We start from the raw sequence: 13,593 nt of genomic DNA, 5'->3' as shown, positions 1-13,593 counted from the left end.
GCTGGCGCCCACACTGTTCTAGAAAGCCAACATATAAATTGGCGAGCTTCCCAGCGACGCGACAGTAGCACTTGAAGATGGCGGGCAGTTGTCTCGCTGAAATATTGTGCGGGTTTTACAATATTATCCGGCGTAATGCCCGGGAACCTATCAAGCAGATGCAGCACCGGGAAAGCCTCAAACAGCACAAGAAGGAACTGTCTTTTCTTCTTCAGCAAAAGAGTTCTACTGCTAATATACATTAATGTGGAACCAGAAAAAAACTTCAGGGAATCGTACCTGTTCAGCGCAGATTTGTACAGCCGTGAAAGGTGGACCGACAGAAATAGAGGGAAGCAGGAAAGGCAAGTGACCAGGTCAAGACCGAAATGAACAAGTACAAAAAGAAGTGGTGAGGACAGAAGATAGTGGTAGACGTTGGGTATAGTGGGATACATGCTGTGATCAAGAACGAAGTGCCCAGGTTAGAGAGGGTATAAGACAGAGGCGTAATCTTGTATCCTTCATTGTCCCGTCTGTGCACCGAAGAAGCAGTGACGGAAATGTAAGAATAGTTCATGATTGGGATTACACTTCAGAATGGAAAGATACAAACCACAGAATTTGTTGATGACATTACTGAACTAAATGAACGTGAAGTAGACATAGGAAACCTGTTGAACAGAACGTAAAATCAAAATTGGAGGCCACGAATCGGAAGATGTGGAATATTTCTGCTACATAGCGAGCAAATAACCCATGACGGACGAAGTAAGGAAGATCTACAAAGCAGCGTGGTACAGGCGAAGAGGGCATTCCTAGTCAACAGAAATCTAATAATACCAAACATTAACCTTAATTTGAGCAAGAAATTACTGAGAATGTACTTTTGGTGCACAGCACTGTATGGTAGTGAAATACGGAGTGGAACAAGACTGAAACAGAAGAGAAACATGCTGCTTGAGAAGTGGTGCTACAGAAGGATAGTGAAAATTAGGGGGTCCGATGATACGTAATGAGGATAGAAAGAATTTGGAAAACAGTATGATAGGGCATGTGTTAAAAGATTAATGGATTACATTGGTGGTACTTGAGGCAGATGTAGCAGTTAAAAATTGTAGGAAAGGCAGAGGTTGGCTACATATCGAACAAGTAAGTGAGGACGTCGTGTGGAAGTGGTACTCTGAGGTGAAGGCGCTGGCAAAGAAGGGCACTTAGCGAGAAACTGACGCGAAAAAATAATCTCTAGCATCCAGAAATAATTAACCTTACGGTAAAAAGAGCAACTGAGAAAAGAGATAAGGAGTGAGGAAAACTAGGATGTGTGAAATAGGGTACAGTGGCCCCTGGGTAAAATGGTTACGTGGAGATGAAAAAATCGACACATTACATGGAGGAGAGGATGGAGGACAGCTTGAAACCGGTCGACAGAAAGAGTTACAGTTCCTGTATTTGCACCTGATTTGTGACTTTCTCTTTACACGATGTTCCGACAACTTCCCTAAGCGTCTTGCGCAGGCGTCGTCGCTCACCTTGTAGACTCTGCATGTTGCACGCCGTTCACAGTTCGGTATGAAACGTTACTGAGTTTGCTTACCTCTGGTGGTGGCCAGAGACCACGTAACGATACAGAGCAGTGGCACGCGCGGAGTATGAATCGTTCCGGTTACTGACATTACTCGCTGGTCACTACAGAATACAGGGTGTTTCAAAAAGGACTTTAGGATATTAAAGAGCCATATCTATTTATTGAAAGAAGATATAGAGCTGGGTTTAGTGTTATTTCGTAGGGAAACACATCAAGTTTTTTGACCTTAAACTAAAGACGTTGTATGTGGCTTCCTTTGTTTATCCTGCACAAATCCAAACGGAAGTCAATTTCTTCCCAAACTCGCTGTAGCATTGCAGGTGTAACTTGCTCAGTGGCGGCGTAAATTGTTGCTCTAAGTTAAGATAGAGAAACCGGCACAGGAAGTACAAACACGATATCCTTGATGAATCCCCACAAAAAAATCGAGTCGTGTCAGGTCTGGGGAGCATGGGGGCCACGCAATTGGCGCATTACGCCCAATCCATTGACCTGGAAAGCGGTCACTCAGAAAATTCCGGACGTCAACCAGGTAGTCGGGTGGTGCACGGTCTTGCGTGAAGTAAACATGTCGTTCTTGGTCATCCTTATCGATCTGTGGTACCCAAAATTGTTGTAACACATCCAGATACACTATCCCGTTGATGGTTCTCTCACGGAAAAACGGCCCGTACGCTTTGTTCTTGCTCAGTGCACAAAAATCGTCATTTTAGGGCAATCACGAACGTGTTGCAATGCTTAATGTGGATTTTTACTGCCCCAAATCGTACAGTTACGTGTGCTAACCTTGCCACTTTAAGTGAAAAGTCGACTCGTCAGAAAAGATGATTTTGTCCAAGAAATGTTCATCCTCATGTAATCGATTTAACACAGCCACACAGAAGGTCTTGCGAGCAATTTTATCATTGTCTTTTATTGCTTGTACGATCGTCCATTTGTACGGTTTCAGATGCAAACGGTTTCTCAACACACGCCAAACAATCGTATGTGGGATCTGCAGTCCGCGAGATGCGCGCCAGGTCGATTTCGTAGGGCTGCTGACAAAACACTGTCTCACTCGCTCAACGACGTCGTCAGACGTGCTTGGATGACCTGATGACTTCCCATGTCTTACCGAGCACCCTGTTCCTACAAAACATTTATGCCACTCATAAACTGTAAGCCCACTAGGAGGATCTACAGCACACTTGTTACGGAGATTTCGCTGAACTGTTGTCGCCGACTTCGACTCTTCAAAGGAAACGCACAGCTAGCACGCCCGGATCCAGTGAAGGCAGCCATCTTTAACGCAAGTGCCGCTAGCGCTCCTTACGGTATCATTCGGCACTAGCGAACTACGCGAGACAAAACTTGATGTATTTCGCTACAAATTGACACTACAATCACCTCTGTAGGTACTATGAATTAATTTATATGAATTTTCAAAGTTGTAAAAACCTTTTTGAAACACCCTGTATTCTAAAATTAATTGTGACCATTGTGAAACGCCCCTCATTTCTGGTTTTCCGAAGAATGCAATCGATTAAGGAAAATGTGTCAGTATAGTCTGTTGCTGCAAAAGTGTGCGACTGTTGAAATGGAAATAGTGTACATGGCCTCATTACATTCTTTGCAATTTAGAGAATATTAACAAATCAATTAATTCATGACCCCTACGAGATTTCAAAAATAATTTCAGAGTTAATGCTTTATTATCTAAAAGGGCCTTAAAATTGGAAGGCAGTTACAGGAGACAAGTATGTAAAGCTCATATTAATTACAGTTGAGGGAGAACCTGCTGCCTTATTAATTTATTTCGAATATAATGTTTATTTTTAACCATATTCTTAAGTATTAAATTCCTAATTAGCCGCGTGCCACCAGATAGGTCGAGCGAATGTAATATTAGCTCTTTTTATAAAGCGAGAATTTACAAACAATTCGGTTATAGCACCAACGAAAGTTGTCTGAACATTGTATGAAGAGAAAATGGCGACTACGCTGCGAATATGGCAACTTGTTAACAGTGACATTCAGCAAGAAAGCGTGAAATATCACGTCGACAGACTGACGGTTTTCTTTCTGTAATGTTGTGTACAGTGAGGAGAACACGGTTAATAAAATATTGGTGGTGGTGGCAAGTTCCTATAGGACCAAACTGCTTAGCTCAGCAGTCCCTAGACTTACACAAAACTTAATCTAACTTAAGGGGAGTTAGAACGGAAAAAAATTATTTTCACATTTTCGGATTTTTATCTCATTATAAAATTTGCAATTTTCCGAATAAAATGATATATATATATATATATATATATATATATATATATATATATATATATATATATCACTTATAAACTCGCATGGAAAGTATTTTATTTTATTTTTTAAAAATATAATCTACATCGTTTGAATTTGCTAAAATTTTTACATGCATTACTTCAAGATCTAATGAAGTCGGTAACTTTTTATATAGAAGGCTGTGGATTTCTGTGTTATAAAGGTTAAATTACGTGTTTGTATTGATAGCACTGTTATAAACAGTATCGTATCGTTTCATAATATAAACATGCGTTGTATGTTGAAGTGATAACTTTTCCCGAGAAAAAGTGATAGGTTGGTAAATCTCTCAAAAGGTAAAGTATGACGGCAAAACGAAGCGTTTTTAAGAAACGTGGGTTTCATGGTAATAGATTATCGAATAAAGGGAAACATTGTATTCAACATGTGGCGTGTGAAGTAACAGACAACGAAATACGGGGAAACTCGTCAGTATCTACAGAAACACCCATTTGTACTTCGAAGATTAAAATAAAACTTTGTGATACACAATTTTCTCAAAACGAAAGTGATGTAAATGGTAGGTTAGGTTATTTTCTGATAGATTTATACATCCTAAGAAGGGTGTTAGGTGAATGTGTGTTGTAAAACATGTGGAGGACCAGTTAGTTTACATGAAGACAGTGAGGTATCAGATGGACTAGCCAGAAAAGGTATCATTAATTGTGCCAGTTGTAAATAAACTCATTCATTTTGGAATTCTGATAAGTGTAAAGATAATTATTTTGAAGTAAATGTTAGGTGGTTTTATGGACTGAGGACACACTGCAGCAGAGCCAATGTGTCCCTTGATGAATATGCCACGCCCACCTAGTAGATCGACAAGTATGCAGGATTTATTGGAGCTACTGTGGAATCTGTTGCATGCGAGTCAATGAAGGGTGCTGCAAACGAAGCTGTTGAAATAAATGATGGTATGACTGACATACCAGTAGCTTTTGATGGCACTTGGCAGAACTGCGACTACAGCTGTAAGAATTCTGTTGCTATGGTGACCAGTTTGGATACTGGAAAGGTAATAGATAAGCAAACATTGTTATAAGTGTAGATCAGGGAATGGTGAATAGTAACCGCTCAGCCTTATGGTGAGGAGATTATTACAAAACTGGAATGTGTTGGCCGTGTCCAGAAGAGGATGGGAACCAGTTTGAGGAAGTTGAAACAAAGTTTGAGAGAAAAGGAAGTTTCTGATGGTAAAACCATAAGAAGCAGGCTGACAGACAAAATGATTGATGAACTATAGCAGTATTATGGGGTGGGCATCAGAAATAATACTGAGGATTTGTTGAAAATGAAGCAGGCAGTATGGGCTACCTTCTTCCACAGACTGTCAGCTGATGAAAAACCAGTACCCACCTTTGGATCTGATTCATGGTGCAATTACCGCAATGCCCAGCACTCAAACAGTTCACACAGCCATAAACATTCCATCCCAGCACCAGTGACTGATATCATAAAACCTATTTACAGAGACCTGGCAAATGCTGAATTACTGGAGAAGTGTCTGCATCGTCAGACTCAAAATCCCAATGAGTCGTTGAAGTGTCTGCATGGTCAGACTCAGGATCCCTAAGTCGTTGAATAATCTTATATGGACTCACTTACAAAAAAAAAATTTTGTTGTAATGAAGACACTAAATGAGAGGTTAGTAATGCTGTTATTGCTTTTAATGATGGCAACATTGGTAGGGTGAAAATGCCACAGCATATGGGAATTAATACTGGAGCAAACTGCATCCGAGAACTTGCATGGGTGGACGAGGTTCGCATTGATAAAGCAGAGTATGCAGCACAGTTGGTCACTAAGAATTCTAGAAAGAAGAAAAGAAGGAAAAACTTGGAAAAAGAAGAAGAGGATGATATACAGCGTGGTGCTGGGTGCTTCTGAGTGACGAAAAACAAAAAAATTAACCACATGCTAAGTGAGGTACAGTCTTTTGAAACTTTAGAAGCCGTTCCTGAAAATTTACGTTTTCTGTTACATTTTCCCTAAATCTCAGAAACCACTTCGAGGAGAGTATTCAAGTTTTCAGGGAGTAATAACATACGTATCATGAGTCTATTGAACTAAAAGAAGAACATAATGTTACGTATAATTAAAATTATTTAGGTTAACGTACAAAAAAGTACACAAAATTTTAACCGTGCAATTAAAAGTTGCATTTCCGGAAGCAGTGGCTGAAACGCAATTATTGAAGTTCAGTAGACTCAGAACATTCGAACAATTTTAATAAACATTGTGAAACAGTGATCAAAAATTTTTAACAATTTTTCTTTCAAAAACTCAGTCTTGATCACACGACGTATGCTTCAAGAACATAGGTGACCGGTTTCGGTCATATCGCATGACCATCATCACAGACCCATGGCAACCTTCGAAGATGGTAAGTGGAGGACTCTTCTCAGCTGGTGTGATGTCAACTGGCAGCTGAGAACAGTGCTCCACCTATCGTCTTCGAAGGTTGCCATGGGTCTGATGATGGTCATGTGATATGACCGAAACCGGTCACCTATGTTCTTGAAGCATACGTCTTGTGATCAAGACTGAATTTTAGAAAGAAGAATTTTCAGAACATTCGGTTTAATGTCCTGTAACAGTTTCATGTCAATGGCTACAGTGGTTCCTGAAATACAGGGAAGCCAAGTCACTAAATTTAACACTGTCGGGATAGGGCGTTCCAACTCCCCTTAAACTAACTTACGCTAACGACAACACACACACACACATGCCCGAGGGAGGACTCGAACCTCCGACGGGGGAAGCCGCGCGAACCGTGACGAGGCGTCTGAGACCTCGCGGCTACCCCGCGCGGCAATAAAATATACGGGGCTATTATGGTGGAAGGGATTTCAGTATAAAACCCGACGTTTCTTCCCCTATCTGCGGTGACATTTTCAAGCGGGATCGTAGCTTTGTCGAAGTCCGATTGACACCATGGCCTAGCGAGGCAGGGTGTGAATCGGACGTCCTCCGCAGATGGGGACGCAACGCCGGGTTTTAAAGGGAAATCCCTTCTACGACGACAATTCCACTTGACTCACCGGGCCGCCACGGCTGCGCGCCGCCCCCGCCGCCCCCGCCGTCGCTGGCGAGCCTGCCGTCGACGAGCTGCCCCAGGCCGGCGGCCGTGACCCCGCGGCCGTCCAGCCCGCCGTCGTAGCTGAGGTCCTCCAGCCGCAGCTCCGGGGACCAGCGGTCGCCGCGCGGCGCAGAGTAGCTCAGCACGCTCTCTGCCGGAGGGCAGCGCGCCGTTAGCCCACTCTGGACACCACTCTACTGTAATGACTAACTCTGAGGGGGGGCTCAGAGAGACGAGGGCACTTTATCTTCTACTGGGGGAAGGACTGTGTCACAGTGCAAAACACAGTCTCAAAACTTTCCACCACTACTTCGAGTGACTGTAATGAAGCTGACATGGGTCTACAGGGGCATACTAGCCGAATAGTGCCTACACACAGCTACAGGCATTTCATCAACTAAGCTACGGTCATCACTCCATTACTTTATCTCCAATGTGTAGGGTGCCAAAATCATATAAAAAAACAATCTGCAACCAATTCATATGGTGCAATTTCTTCTCTGTCCGTGTTAAATGAACTTTATTATTGCGTTGTTCATGTTCTGGTCTTCAGTCCAGAGGCTAGTATGATGCAGCTCTTCGTGCTACTCTGACCTGTGCAAGCCTATTCATCTCCGAGTAACTACTGCAAAAAAATGGTTCGAATGGCTCTCAGCACTATGGGACTTAACTTCTAAGGTCATCAGTCCCCTAGAACTTAGAACTACTTAAATCTAACTAACCTAAGGACATCACACACATCCATGCCCGAGGCAGGAATCGAACCTGCGACCGTAGCGGCGATCGGTTCCAGACTGTAGCGCCTAGAACCGCTCGGCGACCACGGCCGGCAACTACTGCAACCTACATCTTCTGAATCTGCTTAGTGTAGTCATCTCTTGGTCTCTCTCCACGCTTCCCATATTTCACTTCCATACATGGCTACGCTCCATACAAATACTTTCAGAAAAGACTTCTTGACAGTTAAATCCATATCAGATGTTAACAAATTCCTCTTCTTCAGAAACGCTTTCCTTCCCATAGCCAGTCTACATTTTATATACTCTCTACTTGGACTCATCAGTCATTTTGCTGCCCAAATAGCAAAACTCATCTACTACTTTAAGTGTCTCATTTCCTAATCTAATTCCCTCAGCATCAACTGATTTAATTTGATTACATTCCATTACCCCCGTTTTGGTGTTGTTGATGTTGATATTATATGCTCCTTTCAAGACACTCTCAATTCCGTTCAGCTGCTCTTGCAAGTCCTTTGCTGTATCTGACAGAATTACAGTGTGGTCGGAAAACCTCAAAGGTTTTATTTCTTCTCCATGGATTTCAATTGCTACTCCAAATTTTTCTTTTTTTCCTTTACTGCTTGCTCAATATACAGATTGAATAACATCGGGGATAGGCTACAGCCCTGTCTCACTCCCTTCACAACCACTGCATCCCTTTTGTGTCCCTCGACTGTTATAACGGCCATTTGGTTTCTGTACAAATTCTAAATTGCTTTTCGCTCCTTGTATTTTACACCTGCCACCACACGTATCAACAGATCACAACAATAAGGAAAATTGGTTCAAATAGCTCTGACCACTATGGGACTTAACATCTGAGGTCATCAGTCCCCTAGAACTTAGAACTACTTAAACCTAACTAACCTAAGGACATCACACAGATCCATGCCCGAGGGAGAATTCGAACCTGCGACCATAGCGGTCGCGCAGTTGCAGACTGTAGCGACTAGAACCGCTCGGCCACTCCGGCCGGCAACGATAAGAGATACACTGGCATACACATAATCAGGCTCTAATTCCACGGGAAAATGATGTAAAAATTTAAAATACATCACGCGTGTATATCTTCAGTGACATTTGTCTTGTGCCAATAAAGCGCTATTAAGTATATCTGCTAAGGTAAGAGCGGCAATCAAATCAAAACCCAAACACCGCTACAACGCGACCACGAAATGGGTGCACTCAAACGTAATCACCAGACCCGTTAATACATTAATACGTCAAGCAACCGTGACGATAAATTCCCGTTTCGTATAACGCGGTCGACCGCTGACGCATCCACAACCGTATACACTTTTACACTTCTCCGTCCGACTGAAACTGATATCTACGCATGCCTTTCTTGAGATCGCCAAAGATATCAAAATCACACGCTGAAAGTTCCGGGCTACACGTAGGGTGTTGCAGCGTTTCCCAACCAATTCGCTGAAATGTAGCCTTCGTCCGATTGGCCGTATGGGGGCGGGCGTTATGGTGCAACACGGCGATTCTATCCGACAGCATACCTGTGCGTGTGGTGCGTCGCAGTTTCTGCAGCGTCTGCTTGTAGGCGAAGAAGAAACCCATAATGACGTATGTGGTGCCACCATTTCGAGTCCGAGGGCAAACGGTAAAATGAAATGCCCGAAACATCTCACGTCTCTCCTGCCAAAGAAATTCTACGCTGAAACTTCCTGGCAGATTAAAACTGTGTGCCGGACCGAGACTCGAACTCGGGACCTTTGCCTTTCGCGGGCAAGTGCTCTACCAACTGAGCTACGCAAGCACGACTCACGCCCGGTACTCACAGCTTTACTTCTGCCAGTATCTCGTCTCCTACCTTTCAAACTTTACAGAAGCTCTCCTGCGAACCTTGCAGAACTAGCACTCCTGAAAGAAAGGATATTGCGGAGACATGGCTTAGCAACAGCCTAGGGAATGTTTCCAGAATGAGATTTTCACTCTGCAGCGGAGTGTGCGCTGATATGAAACTTCCTCAGTCGGTAGAGCACTTGCCCATGAAAGGCAAAGGTCCCGCTTTCGAGTCTTGCTCCGGCACACAGTTTTAATCTGGCAGGAAATTTCATATCAGCGCACACTCCGCTGCAGAGTGAAAGTCTCATTCTCGAAAATCCTAAGCTATTTCCACAAAAGTCCCGGTAAGTTGCACGACAATTCTCGCCTTCAAACTGTCAATCGAACGAAGATTATGGTTCAGCGACTTTGTTCGCAAACACTGCGACATCCTCTGTAGAGGCCATATGATTCACTGAATGATTTTCACATCTTTGACGACCTGAAAAAAGACAGGATTGGACGTCATTTTCAGTGCAAGAGTCGGTGCGGTTGAACATCTGTCAACAGCCGGCCATGTTCTACGAAACAGGAATTCATCGTCTCGTCTCCTTTTGCGATAAATGTGTTAACGTGTGTGGAGATTACTTTTGAGTAGAACCATTGCATGGTCCCGTTGTGGCGAGTGCTTGGTTTTCAATTCACTGCTCCTTATACTCGTACTTCAAAATCTACAGATGTAACGAGAGTCTACGCACAGGCTAAACTGTAAAGTAACACAGCAGCATGCAGGCTCTTTGTTTCCTGTTAGCGTTTCTCGTTTTGAGCCGAACAGAATTGAATGATGATATTCTACGAGAAAAAAATAGTTCCACAAGCTGCGGCGTCGTCGCGAAACAACAGTGACCCGTATATGTATTAAGTTTCCTTTAATTTACGTCTATGGTCACAAACTTTTTGTTAACAGATTACCGGTTTTCGTCTTTAATGACCATCATCAGATCTGTTTCATAAAAAGTCCTAATGCACTGCAGCCATAGCGGCATCGTCAAAAGTTAAATGCGGAATCAGCACCAGTGTATTTGACGATGCTGGCGCAGATTCCGCATTTAACATTTGACGATGCCACTATGGCTGCAGTACATTAGAACTTTGTTTTTACGAAACGCATCTGATGATGGTCATTAAAGACCGAAACCGGTAATACAATAAACACTCCGTTGTAAATGTGCAGAACAGTGTCTACGCTGATGAGCCAAAGAATTAGCCACTTGCTTAACAACGTCCATCTTTCGAACGAAATGAAGCAAAGATTTTGTGTCGAATGGCTCCGTCAAGTCCTTAATGGTTATTCGGAGCCATTTGGCACCAGAGGTCTGCTCTGGAGCATACAGTTCCAGTTAATAACGGGACGGTAGTCAGTGGGTGCCGAATCGTCGCTCAGTAGGTACCAGATGCGACCTATCAGACTCTCCTCGGACCACTGTAACACGATTCTGGCATTGGGGAGGTATCCTGCTCGAAGACCTCTACGGCGTCTTGGAAGCCATCAGGAATGGTGATACAAAAACATTCGCGTAGCTCATAGCTACCACGGAGCCTTGTCTTACTGCCACAGGGCCCGTAGAAGCCGAGGTTCCCGTCCTCCGTAGGACAATACTGCCCCCACACGCGTCCCCACCGCGACGCATCTTTGGAGCAGCCCTTCGTCTGATTCACGGAGTATGCGGACGCGGCCAGCGACGTGCTGTGCCAAGAAACGTGATTCATCCGAGGAGGCGACATGTTTTCATTAATCATGGGAACAACGTCGAGGAGTCCGTGCCCACTGCAGTACTAAGTGATAAGGTCGCGTTGACACGGCGACACACAGGTGTCGTCTGTTGCGGAGCTGAGCTAAACTGCGTGCTCCGAAATACTTGTGCCTGCAGCAGCGCCCTAATCACCTACTCTAAAGAGCGGCCAAGCCTCCGATCTCCGGGTTTTGCGGCGAGGCGTGGTCGTGCAGTACCTCATGTCATTCTGAAGGAGCCATAAAGCTCAGACAGACGTAACCAGAACATGTCAGATATATCCACAATGGATTTATAATTACACTCTACTGGCCATTAAAATTGCTACACCACGAAGATGACGTGCTACAGACGCGAAATTTAACCGACAGGAAAAAGATGCTGTGATATGCAAATGATTAGCTTTTCAGAGCATTCACACAACGTTGGCGCCGGTGGCGACACCTACAACGTGCTGACATGAGGAAAGTTTCCAACCGATTTCTCATACACAAACAGCAGTTGACCAGCGTTGCCTGGTGAAACATTGTTGTGATGCCTCGTGTTACGAGCAGAAATTGTAAGTAGGCTGTTTAGGTTTTTCTATTGATAACGCCACCTCAGTATGAAAATCACCGGCTGTGCCGTGTGCAGTCTGTGGCTGCTTTGCATTGTTGTAATACTCAACCATTGTAGTGTTAGGCAGCTGGCTGTGAACAGCGCGTAACGTTGCGCAGTTGGAGGTGAGCCGCCAGCAGTGGTGGATGTGGGGAGAGAGATGGCGGAGTTTTGTAATTTGTCATGATATCAAGGTAAATACATTGTTTGTTCTCTATTAATATCTTTTATTTGCTAACTATCCCTATGAGTAGTTAGTGCCTTCCATAGTTCGAATCTTTTATTTAGCTGGCAGTAGTGGCGCTCGCTGTATTGCAGTAGCTTGAGCAGCGAAGATTTTTGTGAGGTAAGTGATTTGTGAAAGAGATAGTTTAATGTTAGTCAGGGCCATTCTCTTGTAGAGAATTTTGAAAGTCAGATTGCGTTGCGCTAACAAAATATTGTGTGTTGAAAGTCAGATTGCGTTGCGCTAAAAAATATTGTGTGTCAGTTTAAGCCCAGTCTTGTAAAATTTTCAAAGGGGAAGTTTCAAAATGCGTACCATCACGTTTCCGACTTTGATAAAGGTCGGATTGTAGCCTATCGCGATTGCGGTTTATCGTATCGCGACATTACTGCTCGCGTTGGTCGAGATCCAATGACTGTTAGCAGAAAATGGAATCGGTGGGTTCAGGAGTGTAATGCGGAGCGCCGTGCTGGATCCCAACGGCCTCGAGATGAGAGGCATCTTATCCGCATGGCTCTAACTGATCCTGAGTCAACAGATGGGGACGTTTCCAAGACAACAACCATCTGCACGGACGTTTCGACGACGTTTGCAGCAGCATGGACTATCAACTCGGAGACCATGGCTGCGGTTACCCTTGACGCTGCATCACAGACAGGAGCGTCTGCGATGTTGTACTCAACGACGAACCTGGGTGGACGAATGGCAAATTATCATTTTTTCGGTTGAATCCAGGTTCTGTTTACAGCATCATGATGGTCGCATCGCTGTTTGGCGACATCGCGGTGAACACACAGTGGAAGTGTGTATTCGTCATCGCCATACTGGCGTATCACCCGGCGTGATGGTAGGGGTGCCATTGGTTACACGTCTTGGTCAACTCTTTCATCGCATTGACGGCACTTTGAACAGTGGACGTTACATTTGAGATGTGTTAAGACCCGTGGCTCTACCCTCCATTCGATCTCTGCGAAACCCTACATTTCAGCAGGATAATGCACGACCTCATGTTGCAGGTCCTGTACGGGCCTTTCAGGAATGTGCCCTGGCCAGCACATTCTCCAGATCTCTCGCCAATTGAAAACGTCTGGTCAATGGTGGCCGAGCAACCGGCTTGTCACAATACGCCAGTCACTACTCTTGATGAACTGTGGTATCGTGTTGAAGCTGCATGGGCAGCTGTATCTGTACACGCCATCCAAGCTCTGTTTGACTCAATGCCCAGGCGTATGAAGGCCGTTATTACGGCCAGAGGTGGTTGTTCTGGGTACTGATTTCTCAGGATCTATGCACCCAAATTGCGTGAAAATGTAATGACATGTCAGTTCTAGTATAATACATTTGTCCAATGAATACCCGTTTATCATCTGCATTTCTTCTTGGTGTAGCGATTTTAATGGCCAGTAGTGTATGTTCCGTAGATACGTGTGATTTCTTTTGCGAACTGTGGCGAAACTAT

At 44.1% G+C, this 13,593-nt stretch overlaps 1 protein-coding gene across 1 annotated transcript in view; it reads right to left on the bottom strand.

The window, feature by feature from the left end:
• LOC126260790 (epithelial discoidin domain-containing receptor 1-like) overlaps positions 1 to 13,593 on the bottom strand; it is a 327,821-nt gene that overhangs the window by 156,281 nt on the left and 157,947 nt on the right. The window contains exon 5 of the mRNA XM_049958126.1: positions 6,926 to 7,114. Within this exon, the coding sequence (XP_049814083.1) occupies positions 6,926 to 7,114 (189 nt within the window). The remainder of the gene's footprint in view (positions 1 to 6,925; positions 7,115 to 13,593) is intronic.

The sequence above is a fragment of the Schistocerca nitens genome, chromosome 5 (genome assembly GCF_023898315.1).
Source record: "Schistocerca nitens isolate TAMUIC-IGC-003100 chromosome 5, iqSchNite1.1, whole genome shotgun sequence".
Classification (NCBI taxonomy): Eukaryota; Metazoa; Arthropoda; class Insecta; order Orthoptera; family Acrididae; genus Schistocerca; species Schistocerca nitens.
This window is presented reverse-complemented; position numbering and strand designations above follow the sequence as displayed.